Source organism: Buteo buteo, chromosome 7, assembly GCF_964188355.1.
Source record: "Buteo buteo chromosome 7, bButBut1.hap1.1, whole genome shotgun sequence".
Classification (NCBI taxonomy): Eukaryota; Metazoa; Chordata; class Aves; order Accipitriformes; family Accipitridae; genus Buteo; species Buteo buteo.
The window spans coordinates 32,661,968-32,681,515 of NC_134177.1; the positions used below are offsets into that span (position 1 = coordinate 32,661,968).

The 19,548-nt window shown below is 45.8% G+C and overlaps 2 protein-coding genes across 6 annotated transcripts; both read right to left on the bottom strand.

Annotated features, from left to right (window-relative positions):
- Window positions 1-68: 68 nt before the first annotated feature.
- Window positions 69-9,021, bottom strand: D2HGDH (D-2-hydroxyglutarate dehydrogenase). 2 transcript variants are annotated; one of them, XM_075032270.1, is made up of 10 exons: window positions 8,863-9,021; window positions 8,151-8,551; window positions 7,491-7,548; window positions 6,560-6,699; window positions 5,654-5,847; window positions 4,362-4,530; window positions 3,207-3,350; window positions 2,644-2,786; window positions 1,677-1,842; window positions 69-435 (listed from the first exon to the last, which is right to left on the bottom strand). In XM_075032270.1, exons 2-10 carry the CDS (start codon window positions 8,542-8,544, stop codon window positions 176-178), a joined length of 1,668 nt encoding a protein of 555 aa, XP_074888371.1. In that variant the 5' UTR covers window positions 8,545-8,551; window positions 8,863-9,021; the 3' UTR covers window positions 69-175. The 2 variants fall into 2 exon arrangements, with proteins under 2 accessions (XP_074888371.1, XP_074888372.1); XM_075032271.1 differs by lacking the exon at window positions 8,863-9,021 and having other exon boundaries at window positions 7,491-7,609; window positions 8,151-8,392.
- A 243-nt stretch (window positions 9,022-9,264) lies between these two features.
- Window positions 9,265-19,420, bottom strand: ING5 (inhibitor of growth family member 5). Of its 4 annotated transcripts, none has more exons than XM_075032285.1 (8): window positions 19,272-19,420; window positions 18,505-18,576; window positions 17,613-17,779; window positions 16,045-16,156; window positions 14,966-15,059; window positions 13,849-13,984; window positions 13,629-13,690; window positions 9,265-12,688 (listed from the first exon to the last, which is right to left on the bottom strand). In XM_075032285.1, the coding sequence occupies exons 1-8, from the start codon at window positions 19,306-19,308 to the stop codon at window positions 12,646-12,648; spliced, it is 723 nt and encodes a 240-aa protein (XP_074888386.1). In that variant the 5' UTR covers window positions 19,309-19,420; the 3' UTR covers window positions 9,265-12,645. The 4 variants fall into 4 exon arrangements, with proteins under 4 accessions (XP_074888386.1, XP_074888384.1, XP_074888387.1 ...); XM_075032283.1 differs by having other exon boundaries at window positions 18,487-18,576; XM_075032286.1 differs by lacking the exon at window positions 19,272-19,420 and adding an exon at window positions 18,803-19,085 and having other exon boundaries at window positions 18,487-18,576.
- Window positions 19,421-19,548: the final 128 nt, after the last annotated feature.

The following is a 19,548-nucleotide window of genomic DNA, read 5'->3' on the forward strand; positions in this document are numbered from 1 at the left end:
CTGAAAAGGGGAACCACATTCCTTTACATGTTCCATCACACCAAAGAAATAAAACAAGGACTATTCCATGTGCTTGCTTGATCCATCAGTTTGTTTATGGCTAAAGTGCGGTTACTGAGCTAGAGGTGCCATCCTCGCATGATGGTATCTGCTCATTTCGCAGTGCCTGTTGCTCTCAGGAACTGGAGGGCAGTGTCTTGTACGGATTGAGGATCCCTTTGGGGTCTAACAAGGCTTTGAAACGCTGCATTAGAAAGACTGCCTCATCAGGTTTGCTGTACTTAATGAACTGCTTTTTCTTGAAGCCCAGTCCGTGCTCTGCACTGATACTGCCATTGTATCTTGCAGTCCACTCATACACAAATGGCTCAATGGCATCCAGCAGGGAATGGCTATAGGACTCCGCTGTGATGTTCAAGTGCAAGTTTCCGTCTCCTGGAAGAAAACATTGCAGAGGTGGGTCTGTAAGAAAAACTCAGTGGCCCTGCCGTGGAGACTCGTTACTGCCTCCTCCGTGTACTCAAACAACAGTGCCTTTGTTAGTCTCCAAACTGTGCAAGAAAGGATGAGTTCATTGTCCTTCTACAAACATCAGCCTCTCCATGCACAAATAATTCAAATAGGATCTTTGTTTTTCCATGCTTTCAATACAGTATTTGAGGAAGTGTTCTGAGTTAAGCTACTTTCAAATTCCCACTCTTGTGATTTTAAAATTCAAACAACTGTGCTGCGTTAATTATTGTCCCACTGCCGAGATGGCATGCCATAGAATTCCCCAATGGTATTTCATAATGATCATTAGATTTTAATATGGCCTTCCATCATTCTCTCTCCCCATTATGTTTGTGCAATGTTCTAAATGCACTTTGGCACTGTGTCAACAGAAACAACACAAGCAGAACATTTTCTCCTTTTGCCACTTGTGTGTGATGGTATTTGATTAAGCACAGAGTTGCTGGGTATTTGGAAGACAAAACACACAAAGATAAACACAACTTACTCATTCTCACTCTGGAACCTCTTCCTACATCCCAGCAAACCCTCACAGCTTAATCCTCAATACCAAGAGCTGCCAGAGGCAGGCTTTGTTATGCAGACTTGTCTTCCCATGTCTTTCAAATCATCTCACACCAAGCATGCTCAAGAGTGTTCTGTTCTTTTTTTTTTAAACAGAACAGCTCTGGTAAACTACCAACTCACCTGCTTGTAAAATCAAATTAGTTTGAAAGCATTCTGACAAACGTACCAGCCTTTCTGTGCATTACCTTTATCACTCTCCTTTAGAGGGTTAATGGCCTAGACGAAATTGATTTTCAATATGACTAATCACTTTGGACAAGGAAGTGTTTATCTACCAAATGTGTCTAAGTACATTAATCAAATTGATGGTCCAATTAAACAACCTACACACTTAAACAGAAAGTACAGAGCAAGAAGATACAAATGATCAGTTCAGTGCCTGTCTGGCTAGCAAACTGCCATTAATATATGGAATACAGGCTGAAAGCAATGAAATTAAAGCATGAAGATCCTTACGCATCCTCCTAACAGCTCTCGGCTATTTAGTCTATGCCTCTCACTAATGTAAAAACCACCATTAAAACCGCTAGGAAGTTGCACAGCAAAACCTGGAGCACAAAAGAGCAGTCATCTCCTTTCCCAGCATCCACACTTACCCAAGTGGCCATAGCCCACCACGTTTTTGGCACTCTGGCCCAGCCGAGCCCTCATGTCAGTCACGAGATCATACAGCTTTCCCACAGGGAGAGAGATGTCGTATTTGTAGACGTAGCCATCATGAGTGAGGGCCTCTGTGATCCTCTCCCGCAGGCTCCACAGCATCTGACAAATCAAAGATTAAAGAAATCCAAATAAACCAAGTACCTCTTGGTTTCCACGCTTTGTGGCATGGAGGGAAAAGAGTCTTGATTCTTTGCATCAACTTCTGATTTCCCTCGATACCCTTTGTGTCTTGGAAGCTAGTAATAACACTTTCTTGGCAGCACCGTACAGTAAAGTGATACACCAACTCTTCAAGCTTGACAGTACCCCAGATAGAAAGAACACAGGCAGGGGCATTCTCTCAAAGCTGTTTTGGGTTTCCCAAGAAGTGGGGATGTGCTTCCTCTACTGAACTGCAAGGATTGGTTTGGCAACTGGGCCTGGAAGAACCATGGGTCAGTGTAAAAGACTCACATTCACCGGGCGGACACAAATCACTGTCCTTTTCACTGAGACACTATGTGTCTGTCTTGTTCCCTGGGACTACAGTCTCTGGCTCTAACACACTGTCACGCTGGCCTACAGGAATTTGCTCACTCCTGGCCTTGCTGACAACTCTGCTTCTGGTTTTGATAATTTTCAGGCAGTTTGGGTCCTACCCCAGCAACTACTGAAAGATGTAATTCATTATTCTGATCTTTTTAAAAAGGGAAACATCCATCAAATACTCAGGCCTTCTGGGAAGAGTCAGCAGTGGTAAGTATTCTCTCTTAGCACTCCTACTCCATAGGCCAAGTAAGCTACCAAATCGCTTGGGGACGTTTATACCAAACATCAGTCTGAACACTTCCCTATGAAAAACAGAAATCCAAGTAGAGAATCATGTCAAAGAGATTTGCGCAAAAGGAAATGATGACTTGCCTTTATTTTCTTATCATCCGTTGCCACAGTTCCATCAGTGACCAAACCAGAAGTCATGGTCTGTTCTAGGAAGTTGTTCAATTTTTCTTCATCATGGGTCAAGTTGGAGCCTGACGTTTCAATTAAAACATAAAAAGGGCTGCCTGAAAGTGAGGGAGAACAGAATAAGCAGATGCTCTGGGGTAAAAGCACAGAATTTAGCGCAGGTTCTGGAGCTCTTCCCAAGCCTGGCACATTTCATGAGGTCGCTCTACTGTCCAGATTCTCTGATGCCAGGTGAACGGGCAACAAAAGTCACAATCTTTTATCTGCAGGGCACTTCACTTACACGCTCTATCCTTTACCTAGCCACCTATCCTTTAGCTAGCTTTTCACAAAACTAGCAGTTTCGTGGGAACAAGTAGAAGTAAAAAGTCTTATCTTTAAACACTTCCACCAAACCTGTTTGGGATTGAGTACTGGGTAAAAAAATTATAAGGAATGCCCACACACTCATTGACATATATATATGTATGTATATAAAACTAGGCTAAAAATCCCCAATGCATGAATGACACTGGTACCTGTCACTGGGCTGGACAGCTTGAGATGTCTCTCAACCAATTCCATGCACTTCTCATCCATGAACTCATAGGCAGACAGGATCTCTCCCAGCATGGCTCTGCAGGTTGTAAATGTTTCCAGAACCTTAGCAAAACTCTGACACCCTTCAGACAGAACAGAGAGGAATCAGGAACAAAAAACAGCTCCCCAAAACCTTGTAAAAAGTTTTAAAAAGTTTATCAGGCTTCAGATCATCTTTCCCACCTCCAGAAAATGCAACCTCCTACCCCACATGGGTTTAGATCAGCAGTTCCTGTAATGGTTTGAGCTGGGAAAGGTTTCAAAGCAGAACAGCAGGAGGATATAGCAATTAGTCTTTGCTGTGGCAAGACCTCTTGAACACTCTAAGACACTTCATACCAAAATGTCTGCCCCATGCTCAGTTCTCAGCACAGGCAAGAAGGTGACCCCAGAAATTTAAAGGCCACTGTAAGAGTCCAGGCAAATTCTGGGGTCCACTGCACATATTCCACAGGTCTGTCAGCGCTTGGAGTCTACTCATCCCCTCCTAGGAGTTTTGCTCTCTGCTCTCAAGGCCACATCTGATATGACCAAGCTGTTTGAGAAACCCCTGCTGGCCTTGGAGATTTCTGAAGAAAGAACAGTCCCAGTGAAGGCTCCCCACAAACAACTCTGTCAAAAAGCCTCAGCAGGGACACCCCAGCTGAGGCTCACTCTGAAGCAGCTTTTAAGCAGCTGTGCCTGGCCATGTACCCTGCTGATCCACACCCTGACCTGCAGACTTGATTTCCCAGCCTTGCTTTGTCACTATGGACTCACCCGTGACCACTGGATTGTGACCAGACTTGCCCTGCTCACCTCACTCGGGTACTGTCAGACTGGGCCCTCATCAATGAGGGCACTGTCCTGCCTGCCTCTTCATCCAGCTAAGCTCCTGGCTCTCCTTCCCTTGCAGAGCAACCTGTCCTTGCAGGTATTTTACACATTTACAAATACCTGCACAGGCATTTTAACATACAGCACCATACTGTTTCTCAGAAGCAAGGTGATGCTGGTAGTCTAGCTCAGCAGGCTGACCAGTGCTTTCTTCCCCCATTCCTATTCCCTTCACAGCCTCTGAATTCAGGTGTGAAATTATTAATATCAGCTCCTACCTAGGAATGCCAGATTCACAGCCTTAGGTTTCTGAGGACAGAGTATGGAGACAGCAGTGATAACTCCCAAGGTCCCCTCAGATCCAATGAAAAGCTGCTTCAAGTCATAGCCAGTGTTATCTTTGCGCAGAGACGCCAAGCAGTCCAGAGCTGAGCCATCAGCCAGCACCTGTGGGAATATGGAGACCCAGGCAAAGCACCAATGTAGAAATCTGCTGTCGTAAGCTTGTCCACTACCAAGCTGATGAAAAGCTGCCACTAGCCTTGAGCAGTGGACACCAGCTGCAGCCCATTCTCACAGTCTCATCACTGTTCCTCCATTCCCAGCTCTTCCTCCTCTCTGTATCCCGCCTGAGTCTTCCCCCAAACTTTTCTGCTGCTTTTTTTATGGTGCTGTTTGCACATGTTCCAGCAGGACAAGTAATAACAGAAGATGGAGTTTGCTGTGCTTTTCTTACCAGCAGTGGAGAAGATCAGCCATTCTTTGCAGCCCTAGCTCCCATTATTCCATAGAAACAAGGAACACTATTTGAGACAGTGAACATAGTTAACCAGAATGAAGCAAGCCCTCCACCACTTGAGCCTTAAATCAAGGCTGAATGTCTCTAAGACACATTATTAAAGGCTGTTTTGACACTAGAGGGACTAACCTGAGAGACAAAAGCTCTCCTTTCTGGGCCTACACAATAAAACCAAACCAGGCTTTTGTTACCTACCCAATTTATTTCCTATTAGCTCTCTGCTCCCAAGCCCCCAAATCTTTTAGAACCACTAATCCCAGCCTTTACACACAGAGGCACAGGCCTGTAGGGCAGAAGCAGGCTGAGGAACGGCAAAGACTCTAGGAGAAAGCCAGCAGCCAAACAAACCCAAAGCAGGTGGCTCTATTAAAAGTCGAGTGAGCAGCCACTAGAAAGAGTGTGCTGTAGGATGGATTTAGCAGAGTGTTCCAGAGACTCACCGCTCCACAAAGGAATCAACCTCATGCAGGTAACTTGGGATCACCAAATCTCTCTCTACCTTCTTTTCGCTTCTCTGGATTAGAAAACTACCTGATATTACTTCTGTCAGTAGGACAGAGGCGGAAGCTGGAAACTGCAGTAGCAATAACAGATGCTACATGCATGAAGACACTTGTTGATCCTTGCAAAAGAGCCATACAAGGGAAAGTTAAGAGTGGAAGCCTGGAGAGGAACTTGTCTGCATCATGGACAGCTAAGGGCTAGAACAGCAGGAAATGGTAAGAAGTAGAGGTTTAAATGCAGAATGGAACTGCCAGGTATTCGCCTTACCACTTCCAGTCCTAGCACTGTCCCTCGGAGAGAGCCGTATCTCAAGAGCCGTAAGCCTCCAGCATTTGTGGCCACATTACCACCGATGTGACAGCTACCTTTCGCTCCCAAGTCAAGTGGCATGATAAACCCCTGCTCCTCCAAGTACTCGTTGAGTTTCTCTAAGATGCAGCCAGCCTGGCACACAAGGATTCCTGAAACATAAATGTCCTGCTACAAGCTGATGCCCAAGAAGAAGGTGCCTCCTCAAGAGGCGGGATAAGTACAAGCAGATGCAACCACCCCTTCCTCCAAAACTGTCTGGAATTCAGTTTAAATGCACAGGAAGTCTGTCCATGCTATAGGGCGTTGTCCTACCCCTCCATAAGCCTAGGGGAGCTTTGCCATTGCCTCAACATCTAGTCATCTACAACTCTGAACTGCTAAAACACAATGACATTAAGTGTATCTCTGCCTGTTGTTCTCCCTCTCGAACCGAAATACTCAAACTAGTCTGATTCCTAACTCTCAAAATCCAAACAATGTGTAAGTTTCCCCTCCCCTCTCCTCCCCTCCCCTTCCCCTCCCTTCCCTCTGCTAGTGTAGTTATCAGGTGTCGCCTTCAACACTGTCATTCTGCTCCACCTGCTGGGTTTCTCATTTAATTTATGAGCAGACAACAGGATGTCCATGTTTCTCTTCTCCCTTTCTTCCCCCTTCTGCTACCAGATGTATTTTTATATCTGCTACTGTTATAACCTAAGGATTACATCAGCAGCAGAAGCCTGGATGAAACAAACCTCTGACGCCCGTTATGACACTGCTGGGCAGAACCTTGCTGATCCTGCAGTTATCAGTTCCCAGGAAAAAATGGCTGGTTTAAGGCCTGGGGCTCATTTCTGTGCCTCACATCTCTATGATATTTACCAGACACCTTGTCAAAGCTGACAATCCGGTTCATGAGAACAGTGGAGAGAATGATCTCATCAAAGACAGGAACGCTGCCCCCAACAAGGCCTGTGTTACCCCCCTGTGGGTTCACTGCCAGGTTCCTCTCATAGCAGTATCTGGAAGGAAAAAGGTTTCTGGAGCCTTAGGCATTTTAAGGCCGTAATTCAGTCTATCAGAACAGTTTCACCTCTACGTGAACGTCTACTGTTGTGACAGCACTCAACACTCCTTAAAATTAAGCAGCGTTTAGCCTGAAGATTAAATTGATATAAAGGGACAGTTTCACTGCAAAAGTGAGAAAGCACAATTCCTTAGTAAACTCACTGCAGCACTGAGCAAAGGAACGAACACTTGGGGTTACCCTCATGCATATCTACAGATCTGCCACGCAACATCTGCCTGGAAGTCACTGCTCACTCTGTTTATACATAAACTATTTATCACCCCAGAAAAGCTGAGGTCCAGGGAGAGCACTGGGCCTGGGAAATACAAGGCACAGGTGGAAGTCCCCTTCTGCTTGAAAAATTTCAGCTGCCTAAGTGAAAACACTCCTAATTGGGAACCTGTAGGTTTTTTAGACAAGCAACACTGGCTCCCCACCAGTACATGCATTCCTCCAGACTAGCAACAGCATACAGTGTTTCCCATCCTGGGAGCAGATGGAATAAAAGGTACATCAGGGAACAGTGGGCAGCCCAAGGAAATGGGGATATAAAGAGCAGAGGGGAGAGCTGAAGTCACCAGAGCTCAACCACAAGACATGCAGTCGGGAAGAAAACAGCTTCAGCAATTCCAATGCTTGAGCAATTAGTGCCTCAACATCTAGAATTTCCCTTTACCTGCCAGATCCTCCCTGACTACACCCGAGTTTCCTCACCAAAAGCCCAGCAGAAAAGGTGTGTGTTACCTGAGAACTTGAGATACTTCTGCTGTTGTCTGCGGCTTCAGCATCAGCTTGCTACAGCCTGCAATAAAAGCAAGGGACTCTGAAGCCTCTAAAGTTGAACAACTCTGAAGTTGTGGGCTCTAAAGTTGAGGCGAGAAAGAAAAAGGTGGTGAAGCACGATGTCTGAAATAACAATGCTCTCTCCCCTGTGAGGCAGAGGCATTTTAACCACTTTTAAAACAAACATTTTCAATAGTGGGCTTTCCCTTAAACAACTCTAGAAACTTTGCATGTATCCATAGACTCGGTTCCCAGTGGGGGCAATGGGAAAGGTTTTATATTCTCATGCAATCTTTGACAAAAGCAACAGAAAATTCACACCACTTGTTTTCCGAGGTTCAGCCAAAACTGTTAACTGTATCAATTTGTTTCAGGAAAAAATTACTTAGTAAGTTAACTGGGCTTAGATTTTTTTTTTTTTTTAAATGAAAGCCTGAAAGATTGGCAGATATTAGGTAATTCTCAAAGGAATATTTTCTATGAGGAAAACTCATTTTGGCCTGTAAAAATGTGGTCTGCTATAAAGAAAGATATTTCCTTTGGCAGGCTTTTCATTGTGGCAAGTTAACAGGGCAGAGAGGAGGTTTTACCAAAATCAAGAAAATAAACAAGCTCACGTACCTCGGACTGATTTAAGCCAGTCCACATTAAATGATTTCAATTCCTCCGGATTTGTGATGACTCTACCTGGCATTACACGCTCAAAGAAAGCCACATCACTGTCAGACACAAGGGCGAAGGGCAGCCGCTGCACTCCGTAACGCTCACTAGTCAGCATGACCTCCTGGAAGCTGGAGGAGGCCGTGTGGAGTGCTCTCCTGCCCCGAGGCCTCATACGCCAAGGCCTGGAAACCACACTCGTGGGCACACCTGACAGCTTCCTCCGCTGAAGCGTCCCCGGGGCAGAAGTCACTCTCTGCTGCGCCAAGGTTCTCCTGGGGAAGCTCGTCAGCCATCTTAGCCCAGTCCAGCGATTCCACACAGAGCAGCGGGGGACCGCAGAGGAAATCCCCATGACCGCCCTGAAAAGCAGAGGCCTAGCTCACGGCCGAGCTCCGCTCCTGGCTGCCCGGGCTCGGCGAGGCGGGAGGGTGTCCTCTCCCGGAGGAAGCGGCTTAAGCGCTCCCCCAGCTTGTGAGGGGCTGGGAACAGGCCCCTCGACGTGTGACAACCACCCTGCCAGGCGATACCACACATCAGGCGGGTGTATGTGTGTGTGTGTGGAGGCGGGGGGGGGGAATACCCATCCCGTAGCGCCTCAGACAGCGGCTCTCCCCGCCGCCGTGACCAACCGCCCGCCCAAGCCCAGCCGGGACACGGCAGCCTCACGCACCCCTCGGGTGCTTAGCTGGGGCCTGGCAGCTTCAGGCCTGTCCCGGTGCAGGCAGCAACGGAGGCTGGGCGGCCGTGAGGCGCGGCTGCGGCCGGGGGCCCGGGCCCGGGTTCCCCCACCGTTCGCTGAGGGGGCCGGGCCGAAGGCCGCCGCCGCCGCCTCCCCGAGCTCGCACAGAGCGCATGCGCTCAGCGCAGGCCGGCGCCACCGCCGCCTGGCGGCAGGAGGCCGCCGCAGCACGCCCACCGGGTCCTAGCGCCCCCCCGCCGTCGCCGCCTGCCCCGGCAGGGCTGACCGCCGGTTCCCCCCCGGCCCACCCCGCAGCACAGGCGGGTGCCCTCCACCCCCCTCGAACGCCGACAGAAGCACACCTCTGCCACCGCCAACACACTCTCGTCCATCTTTGTTCCCAAAAATACTTTATTTATAACAATATAACCATTATCTATATCGTGATCCAAAAATACAGATATACATTTTTTACTTTACATTCCTTTTTTTGTTTTGCTTTTCCTTAATAAAAAGATTTATATTCTCTTCCATTTACAAAGGGAACACAGATCTAATTCCTTTAAAAAATAGAACAATCGGGTTAAAGTCGTTTCGCCTCCAGTTTGGATGAGCTGCAATAAAGCTGAACGCCACAGGGTATTCCTGGTGCTTCGACAATCTTTAGTGGAACATTCCTTTACATATATCACAGTCTTGTTCACCCTTCTCCAGAAAAGTATGTTTAACACTGTACATTCAAAATTCAGGAAAAAGATTTAAATCCTTTTATAAGCAAAAATGAAGGCTACTGGTATTTCTGTCTCTAAGGAGTTTTAAAAATCTCTGAAGCCAGCCGTACGTGGCCAAGAGACACTCCTGAGCCTGTACAGGCTGAGGGGGACAGTTTATTGCTGGTTTTGGACATTAGATGTTCTGACACGTTAGAGACATTACATCATAAAGAAGAGGAGTATGTTGTACCTCACACTGTTCACGACTCCTGCGAAGTTATCTTTCTTTTTGAGGGCTGATGGTAACTTCCAGAGCTGCTTGTTCTTTTTGCTTTGCTGGTTAAAACAGAAAAGGTCTGCTCTTCCAAGCCCCAGAAAGCACTGGCTAACAAAACACACTTTACCGTCCTACCCGACCATCTTTCCCAAGCTGAGGGTGGTCAGTTCCGCACTCACTTATCCGCAGCTGCGCGCTTCCGTAAGGGCACGTTTCCAGCAAGACCTCCAGAGAGGCGCAGCGGAATTTTGAGATTGTTTCAAATCAAATGCTTAATCTATGGTGATATCACTACTAATAAAGCCTTAGGGGAAAAAATAATAATAATAATCATAATAAAAAAAAGAAACAAAAGTCAAATACAATATCACTGGATGGAAGGGGAAAATAAAACCTGAAACGGCACCAACACTAGTCTTCAGGACACAGTAATGCTCCTACATTAATCCAGTGTAGCAGGTCAACGAGGTACAGGTCTCACTCACTGGTTACTGAATTACAGGCTGGCTCATGAGGTATCACGATTAAATTTGCTCTCAAAAAAAAAAAAAAAGGCAGAAAGAAAAATAGGGCTGACTGTATTTCTAAGTTCAGGTTTGCATGACTATGCTTTCCTCCTTCTTCCCTCTCTGCTTTTAATTTGGCCGCCTGCTTTCCCGGTGCTATTACAATAGCAACAATGATAAGCGTGCACCATCTTGTAAACGTATCCATGGAAACTTCATATACAACACATGGCGTGATGTAACGTAGCAAAGACATGCGCAACATCACACTTTAAATGACAGGACCCTGGAGATGAGTATTTTTCTTTTTTTTTCCCCATAGCAGATGCAGTAAATCAAAATGTTCACAGAAAAGCTGCCTCAGCATCAAGAGGTTTCTTCTATGTCAGTCTTGGCATACCTGCAGCATCTACAAAGCCCAACAGACCAAAGCAGGGGAGGAAAACTGGCAAGGACTGTGTTCTACTTTCTTTCATTGCAAAACACAAGTAAGAGGGTCAGTATAACATGGGAAAAAACTTTTTTCTTTGGGAAACAGGTGCCAAAATCTGACTAGAAGTGGGTTGGTTTTTTTTTTTCTTCTGTACTGTTTATTCAGATTGTTTTTACAGCAGAAAAAAAAAGCTTATCTGGAAGTTTCTTAATGCCTTTCCAGCAGTCTATACCAAGAGCTCCTGCACAATGGTATGCAAAGTAGTACACAGCCCTGCACAGAGCTGCCATTAACACACATCAGGGATCACAGCCAGCAAAGTTCATGAACCCTGGTGCCTCCTGCTGCAGGGGTTTTTGGTTTGAGGCTTTTTTTTTTTTTTCCCCTCCACCAGCAGAACCACCTTTCCCTACAGTATCTTTTATTGTGGGCGGGTAAGCCCCATAATACAGGGGATATATATGAAGACAAGAGTTGTCTCTGCTCTTCCCTCAACTTCTGCATCCACTATAACTCAGAGGAAGGAAAAAGACAGAAAGACTTTTGTTTTCCTACACCCGATTTCCTTCTCTTCCTTCCGCTGCAGCAACTGACACTGTGATGACAGCAAGGATTCACATTCATAATCTGAAAGGCAGCTTAAAGAAGTCAAGAACATGCAAATGTGCCCCCGCTAAAAAAAAGACAAGAAGTCATTTTAAAGCATTCCTGCTGAATAGCCCTCTTCAATAGCAGTGCTTCATCCCAAATGCAATTCAAAACCCCCCACCAAGCTACCACATGGCCACCTTTCAGCTTTGCCACACCAATCAGGGGAACATACACACATCCTCTTTACAGAGCCTTCCCCTAAAGCTTGTTTTCCTGATTTACCGAGGTGCACCACAGGCAAACACAAGTAAAAAAAATCAGGCCTTTATCTTATTTTATGAACAAACCCGACCTTCTATCTCTACAAGAATACTGTAGGTTTTACCTTCACAGTAATGTACTTAAAGGATCTTCAGAGAAATGGAAACAGCCAGGAAAGATAGCGCCCTCTCTCAATATTCCTGTCACTAACAAACACTGCAGGACAATTCCTTTTCTATTTAAAGGTTTTCTCCCAAACCTTTTCTACAAGGAGGTGAAAAGTCAAATGGTTTCCTTCTGTTAAGGTTCATGTGAATGGGGGCAAGATGAAGTAAAATAAAGGCAGTGCAAAGGTAGACAGAAGAAATTCCCCAAAAGAGAAGATACGATCATACCTCTCTCCCATCCCTGCCCTGTCAAAACTAAGCATAGTACTTGGCTTTGAGGAAATGGACACTGGGAACAGTTAACCAGCTTTCCTGTTCCTTTCTGTACTACAAAGCTGCAGAACAAATCGACTTCACACCTAAACAACGGAGCCTACTTCTTTCACACAGGCTACATCAGAGAAAATTCCTTTTTCTCTGCCACGCCAAGCTCCAGGTCTAAACTATTTTCACGATGGCGATGCACCATGCTGAAGATACAGGTAATTCATTCTCCTGCAATGCCTTACATGGTTTCACAGACTCCTATAAACTAGCAGAGACTATAGCTCCTGAGTGCCCTAGCACTTCAGAGTAACACCGATTTCAGTGCTGTGCAAGTGTAACATAAATAAAATCCCTGTGGCAAAGGGATTTGGGACTCCCTCCCAAAGTCATTTTCTCGTGAAAGAACAGGAATTACAACTGGCCGCTGGACAATTAAATAACATACCAGAAAAAGGAGGAGGGTAGGTTAAAAAAAAAATAATCAAAGGTAATATTGCAACATGAATGAAGGAATATATTAAATTCTTCTTGCCTCAGAGGATGTATTCCCCTCTACTCCTTACTTCTTTTTCTTTCTTTCCTGAACACAACGAGGACAAAACCTACAAGGAAAGAAGAGGCAGTAATTAGTTCCTGAAGTTAACAACACATAGCCCAAGAACTCTTTTTAGTATTTGGGAACGAGTGGGTAGGAGGGTGGTTTAAAAGCAGCCAATTCAAGAAACTGCAACAGTTTTCATGACATGCAGGAAGCCTGGGCAAATAGGAAACGAATTGTACCAACTCAGGTGGGCAGAAGTGACAGATAGCACTGGAAGGCTTCCAGGGCTCATCAGCCCCCTCACAGCTGTGATTCACCTTACTTCATGCACCTAGAAGTTACTCCAAGTAACTTCTCCAAGTTTGTCACACAAGCTTCCTCTACAGGCAAAAGAAAAAAAAGATACGTTCCTCCAATTCATTCCTTCCTCTCCCTCCAATGATTGCAGTTCACTTTCACTTAAGCCTGTTTCTAACGGGCATCTTGTTAATTAGATGAGAGCAGTCCATTAAACAGAAACCAAGTACAGAACAAGCCTATGACTCTTTCCAAGATGAGCACGTACATAAGCAAAACCTAGAGCAGTCTTCAAACTTTGCTTCCAGAAGTGAAAAAAATAAACACATCTCTCTTCTCAGTTTTAAGTACAGCCACAACTATGCAACAATACAGCAAACCTGAGATGTTAACATGTACACATTTACCCTCAGATCAAAACCTGCTGTTTATCATGCGATTTTGCATATGCCTGGGTCCTTGTTTTGCTCCCACCAGAAACAAAGACTCCCATGGAAGTAGACTTTAGGAAGAAGGTTCCCCTTGTACCTTCTACGTTCACACAAACACAATCCCAAACCACAGAGGATGCAAACCCTCCAATGACAACAGCAAAGCTCCTCTGCCAGGAAGGGTCACAATGGGGTTTTAATTCTTACTGCAATTCTTGTTGAGGCAAATTGTAGCCTGATAAAAATCAAAAAGCTTTATGTTGTCATACTTACCATTTCCCTTTTGGTTTTGTGGTGAGGTCCACACAAGCAAAGTGGAACCATTCAATTGGGCACTGCGAAACAGAAAGGAAAAACCCACAGAGGAGATGCTTAGTGTTTCAGAAACGTTACTTTCATTTTGCATGATCTAACTGAGCAAGTACCCCCCCCTCAGATTTCACAGTGTTGTGATGTAGCAAACACCTGAAAATAAATCATCTGAAGTGCTTACATCCTGGTTGTCACAGCCAATCATTTCTCCATAGGACACCTGGTGACACAAGCAGTAGGTAGGTTCGTTGGGGTCCACTGGCATGTCTAGGACATCTGAGGGATGCACCGACAGGATGGTATCAGCAAACTCAGATCTGCGGACAAGGACAGATTGAGGACAAAACACTTTCCAGTTGCAGGCAACACCATGTTTCCAAGATCTAAATCCCACTTGGGAAAATTAGTTTTTAACAGTATCTTCCCTAAAACACACTGACCCTAGTTTAGCATTTAGATCACATTATCACATATTATCCAGTGACTAAAATCATAAGGTAGGTTTGATCAAACACAAAACATGAGCTTGACTATAAAGGATTAAGAGAATGATTTATAGATGCCATGACTACATACAGAACACTTCTGCTTGTGGACAGAAGAATCCAATTTTTCCCCCCCCCGATATGTTTTAATACACATTCTTTTCTCGTTGTCAAGCATGAGCAAACCCTCTTGCTCTGACAGGAATGTATTAAGTTGACAGGTCAGTAACAGTCAACGGAAACTATTTTTAGTTTTGTGCCCTTCCATTTAGCCAACTGCAAATATTAGAATTAACAGAGCCCCTTTAATATAAATCATATCACAGAGAGGGGACATGCTTTTTGCCTTGCTTCACAAAACCAAATTAGATTATTCAAGACTATCTAGGACACGATTCTTTGAAATCCGCCTCCCCTGCCAAATTCTCCAAGATTCCTAGAACAACAATACAACATCAATTTTTGTCCTGAGGGGCAAGTGCTTCTTTTTACAACCAAGACCACAAGCAACTGTTAAAAATAGCCGCATGACAATAAAGCTATTTTCTCCCAGCTTGCCAACAGCAACAGAGATGCTCACCTTGTCCTTCCAGTCAGAGGGCATTCAAAGCATGCTGAGTTTCCACATGCCAACCAAGGAGTTAATTAACAAAGCTGACTTGTCCCAAGAAGGACACTAATGAAATAGAGTAAGACCAGAACACTCTAACATCGCTCACCATCCAGACACATGAGCTTGGGTAACATGAGCTTGCGGAAAATTCATGAAGTGTCAAGGCAAAGTCACCAGAGCTGTGACTGGGTATGCCTTACCCTCCTTTGAGTTTCTTTTTCTTTGGTGTATCTTCTTCAGATGTTCGCCTGCCTCGACCACGAGAGCCTCTTTTGTCTTTCTGACTTCGTCCCTCTATAAAGGAAAAAACCCCATCATTTCAACCCACTTGAATACCAGAAAAATCCCCAGATGTTTCTCTTTTGATGCATCTATTGTTTCAAAATCCTTATTTCATATGTAACTGAGTATGAATAATGATTCTGAAATACATTTTTGTGCCACAAATATGCCAAATTGTCACATAGCATGACTGAGCACCAAACTCTTGCATTTGCAGTTTTGGCAATTAAATCACTGCAGTACAATGTTAGCCCATATTGCTGCACAAGATATAAATAGCACCATATTTGATTAGATGTGCTGTAATTTATTTTTTATATATCTCAGTATATTTTTAGACACTCAGACAGTTAATTTGTTACTCCATAACTAATGTAACTTTTATCTCCACATCCCTGATATTACCCCTTATTTCATAGTTCAAAGGCATGAAGCTGTGCTGCTGTAAGCCATGCTCAAATTTCACTGTAATCGTATGAGACTTCCAGTATACATTAACTGGTACAACCAGTATATAGAAACTGGTACCTTCCGTTAACTCCTAATTTTTCCTGCTGTTCTCAGCTTGATTAGTATTCAAATTCTGGTAAAAGGAGGAAAATAGGCAAATCGCCTCTCCTCAAAAAGAGCTTAGAACTTACTCAGTACCAGATCAAGCCTGAAACTAGGATTGTTACACTCAAGAGCTGTTAACAACATCAGTTCAGTTTTGTCAGTTAGTTCCCCCTTGGCCAGTAAGCTGCTTACAACCAGTAACCGTGGGCCACCTCAGGATGATCTGGCAAGCACAGACAGTGAGTTAGATCCCGGGACTAGATCTTTCTTCATCTGTTTATTGCCCACCAGAACACTGTAAATATTTGACGAGCATTAAAAACAAGTAGAGAAGTACGCTAAGGTGTACTTCTTTTCTTCCTCCAGAAATAACAGCCTCCTTTATATTCTGGTTAGCCAGACAGTGCTGGAAAAGGCTGTCAACCATATAAAATTTACGCACTTTTCAGGCTTCGAGAGCCAGGGTTTTCGAAGTCACTGCCTTCCAGTTTATCCTTCAGATCTGCTTCAAACCGTGCCAAGTCTGCATCCAGCCGGCGGATATGCTTGTCCACCTGCACAGAAGAGGAAATCACAAACTGAATAAAAAAAAAATAAAAAAAATCCCCAAATGAAAACAGGAAGGTCTAATAACTTGGCCTTTATCAGCATGAACAGGAGTATACTACTTCAGAACAAGGCATAAAAGGGGTACCAAACTGGAAAAAGGGAAATGGTACACACAAATTGAATTAAGGCAGACAGAAAAAGAAAACAGGCAAAAGCAAGAAGACGCACTCCCTCTACAGACAAATAGAAAGGAAGGAAAAGGGAGGCGGCATAAAGGAGAGTCAAAGCAACTCAGACTAATGGTTTGCAGAACAGAACAAGACAATGAGAGATATTAAAAATAATTGTTTTCTTCCTGCAATTTTCAAAATAATTCTTTGACTATTGTCCATGAAATGTGTTGAGTAGATCAGTCTATTTTTTCTGGTATTCCACTGGCATGCTATCAGAAGAAATTTAGTAATAAATACAGGCTTCTGCTGACTATCTCCAATATCAAGTCAATACACATTAAATACCTTGTACGACCCTGATTGCAATAATGGGGCTTCCAGAACAGAGATGTAGTAAAGGTATTTTAAGCCACCACCCCCAGACTGTGTTGCTGCAATACCTAGTCCTCAAATTAGTTATCTAGGACATGTTTCAATTCTTGTGAAATCACTTCCTTTTCTGCAGTGTTTGATGGCAATAAAACGTGCCGCAGATGTAGCAGAACCCAAAGCATCTCTAGAAGCTGGACAAAACACACTAAGTACAGTCAAAAGGATTCCCTTTGCTCAAGTTTTATCTAGAGAATAAAATACACAGAGATCAGAATTATTCAAGGGACAGCTAAATGGACACAGGAGTAGGGGCAGAGGAAGAAAAAAGTGAAAACCTGCTTCTTAAGAAACAAGATTTTCCCACCAGGTCCATCAAGGAAAGTTTGGTGCCCAGTATACAACCAGAATGGTGGCGCTGACGGGTCTGCTATCTTTTGTCACTTGGAAACCAAGGTAATGAAGCAGATTTCCTTCCATTCCTCCACAATATAGTACTGAAGTTGACTTAAAAAATGTTGCTTGTGACTAAGACCAGTCCTAAGTAAATTACCGGGTGACAGCGGAGATGCTGAGGAAGAGGGAGTGGGGTAAGTTTGCTGGTATTATTACACAGCAGATGGGTACTACCAATCAAGCAATCCCCAAGTGGGTTAAATGCATTTAGCCCTTCACCAGAAGAGAAGTCTACTTGACATAAAACCTGGTGACACAAGAGGAAGCTTTTTGGGGAAGGCAACAGTAAGAAAAATAAGCTTGAGGACTTGAGGACTAATAATTTGCTTCAGTAAGATATTTAAACAAAAACATAAATACGTCAGGGCAAATGGACGCCATGGAAGTGTCTTCCACGCCCATCCGCAGCGCCATTCCAGAGTATGACCATTTTTACAAAAGTCTCGCTGGTTGTGATCCTCACCATCTCGTACGTCTGCATAGCCAGCTGGACTTTATCATCACTGTACTCTTTACATTTGCTGTAGGCACTCTGGATTTTCTTCAGGTGTTCCACTCGTTCCTCAGGTAACATGTTCTTCACCGATTCAATGTATTCTGCTGCAAGATTGTCAATTTCTGCTTTCTTATCTGAAGAGCAAAGTATATACGCATGAGAAAGCTGTCTGCCAAAGCAAGTATTTTTTTCTTCTACCTCTTTATGGTATTTAGAGGACCCTTTCTGACAGTTTTTGGACTCTCCCCGATTCCTTAATGTATTTACCTTTTAAAAAAAAACACATGTTAAGTTAAAGGTATTCACTCTTCAACACTTGTGGTGTGATTCTGATTTCCCCAGTGCTTTACAGTTAATTCAGAGGTGGGGCTCACAGTTAAGATCAGAAACTGAACCCACGGGTCCACAAACTTCAACCTCTCTTCCCACAGGCAGAACACCATATTTGCTGCACAGCCATTTACCGTTCTAATGGCTCAAACTGAAAATCACTAATGTGCAAGCAGATATCAACAACCTCAGAAGAGAAAAAAAAAAATCAGTCTTGCAAGACACACAGCAATCTACAGCTCAGCTGATGTGGAAATAAATACAGACAAGTAAGGCCAACCGAGGGGCCATCGGGTACAGCGATCACCCAGCTACAAATTAACATGCAACTGCTGGAAAAAAAATCTAGTCCTGTGAGCTGTAGCCTTCACAGAAAAGAAGCAAACACCGCACAGCACTTGCGTTGAGAAAAGGAAAAGCAGTGGAGGGGAGACGCATTTTCTAAAGCTGAGCCTCCACAGGACACCCTTCCGGTCCTTCACATTGAGGGTCTCCGTCAGACTTCGCTTACCAAAATACCTGAACACACCTTCTGTTCTTTGATCCAACTCCCGCATCAGCTGGAAGTTCCTTTGCAGCTCACAAGGCAGGTTTTCAATACCTGGAAGGTAAAGGCCAAGAAATACTACAGCCTGTTCTCCTCATAGCGGCCATCCCTCCTTTGACCCCAGACCAACTCCGCAGACCTAGAAGCCCCACCGCTGAGCGTACACAGGCAGAGAGGCGCAGAAGCAGCGTGCAGCCCCTGCCCCTGCCTAGAAGCGCCCCAAGAACGAAGCCTGCGCAACGGGAGGCCCGCACCCGAACGTGCCTTTAGTTTTACGTACCCTGAGCCGCCTGTATGCGCCAGCAGAGCTTACGTGCAGCCGCGCAGGCCTTCGCGGGACGCACACTCGCCCAGCAGCCGCGTCACTCCCGCTGCTCATCGGGCAGCCGGAGAGGACCCGAGCGGCGCCACTGCCCAGCGCAGACCCTCGAGCCCTCCGCGCCTCGGCCGGCCCCTACCACCGCCGTGCCCGGCGGGACGGAGGGCGGAAGGGACGGAGGGCGGCCTGCCGAGCGGGACCCGCGCAGCCGGCCATCGCCTCACAGCCCCGCTCCCGGGCGCGCAGCGATGACGCGCGGCGGCTGATGACGCACCGCGGCACCGCCCCCTCCCCCCGCCCCCGCCCAGCCCGTGGCGCAGCTCTAATTCCCGCGCCGCCGCCGCCGCCGCCCCAGCCGCCGCCTCGGCCCCCCCATCCCCCGCCGGCTCCGCCGCCCGCGCCCCCCCCCCGCCCCGCGCCCCGCGCTCACTGTCCAGGTAGTGCTCCAGGTACATGGCGGTCGCCATCTTGCGGCCCGCGCCCCGCCGCCACCGCCGCCGCCGCTTCCCGCCGCCTGCCGGGCCCGCATGACAAGGGCCGCGGCCCCGGCCTCATCCCATATTCATAGCCCGCCCAGCGCTCATTGGTCGCCGGGGACGCTCTCGCTGCATATTCATGAGGGGTAGGGCGGGCGGGGGGGCGGAGCCTCTCTTTCGCGCCTCGCAGCCTCCCCGCCTCCCTGGAGGACCGCGGCGTCTCTGTGCCCT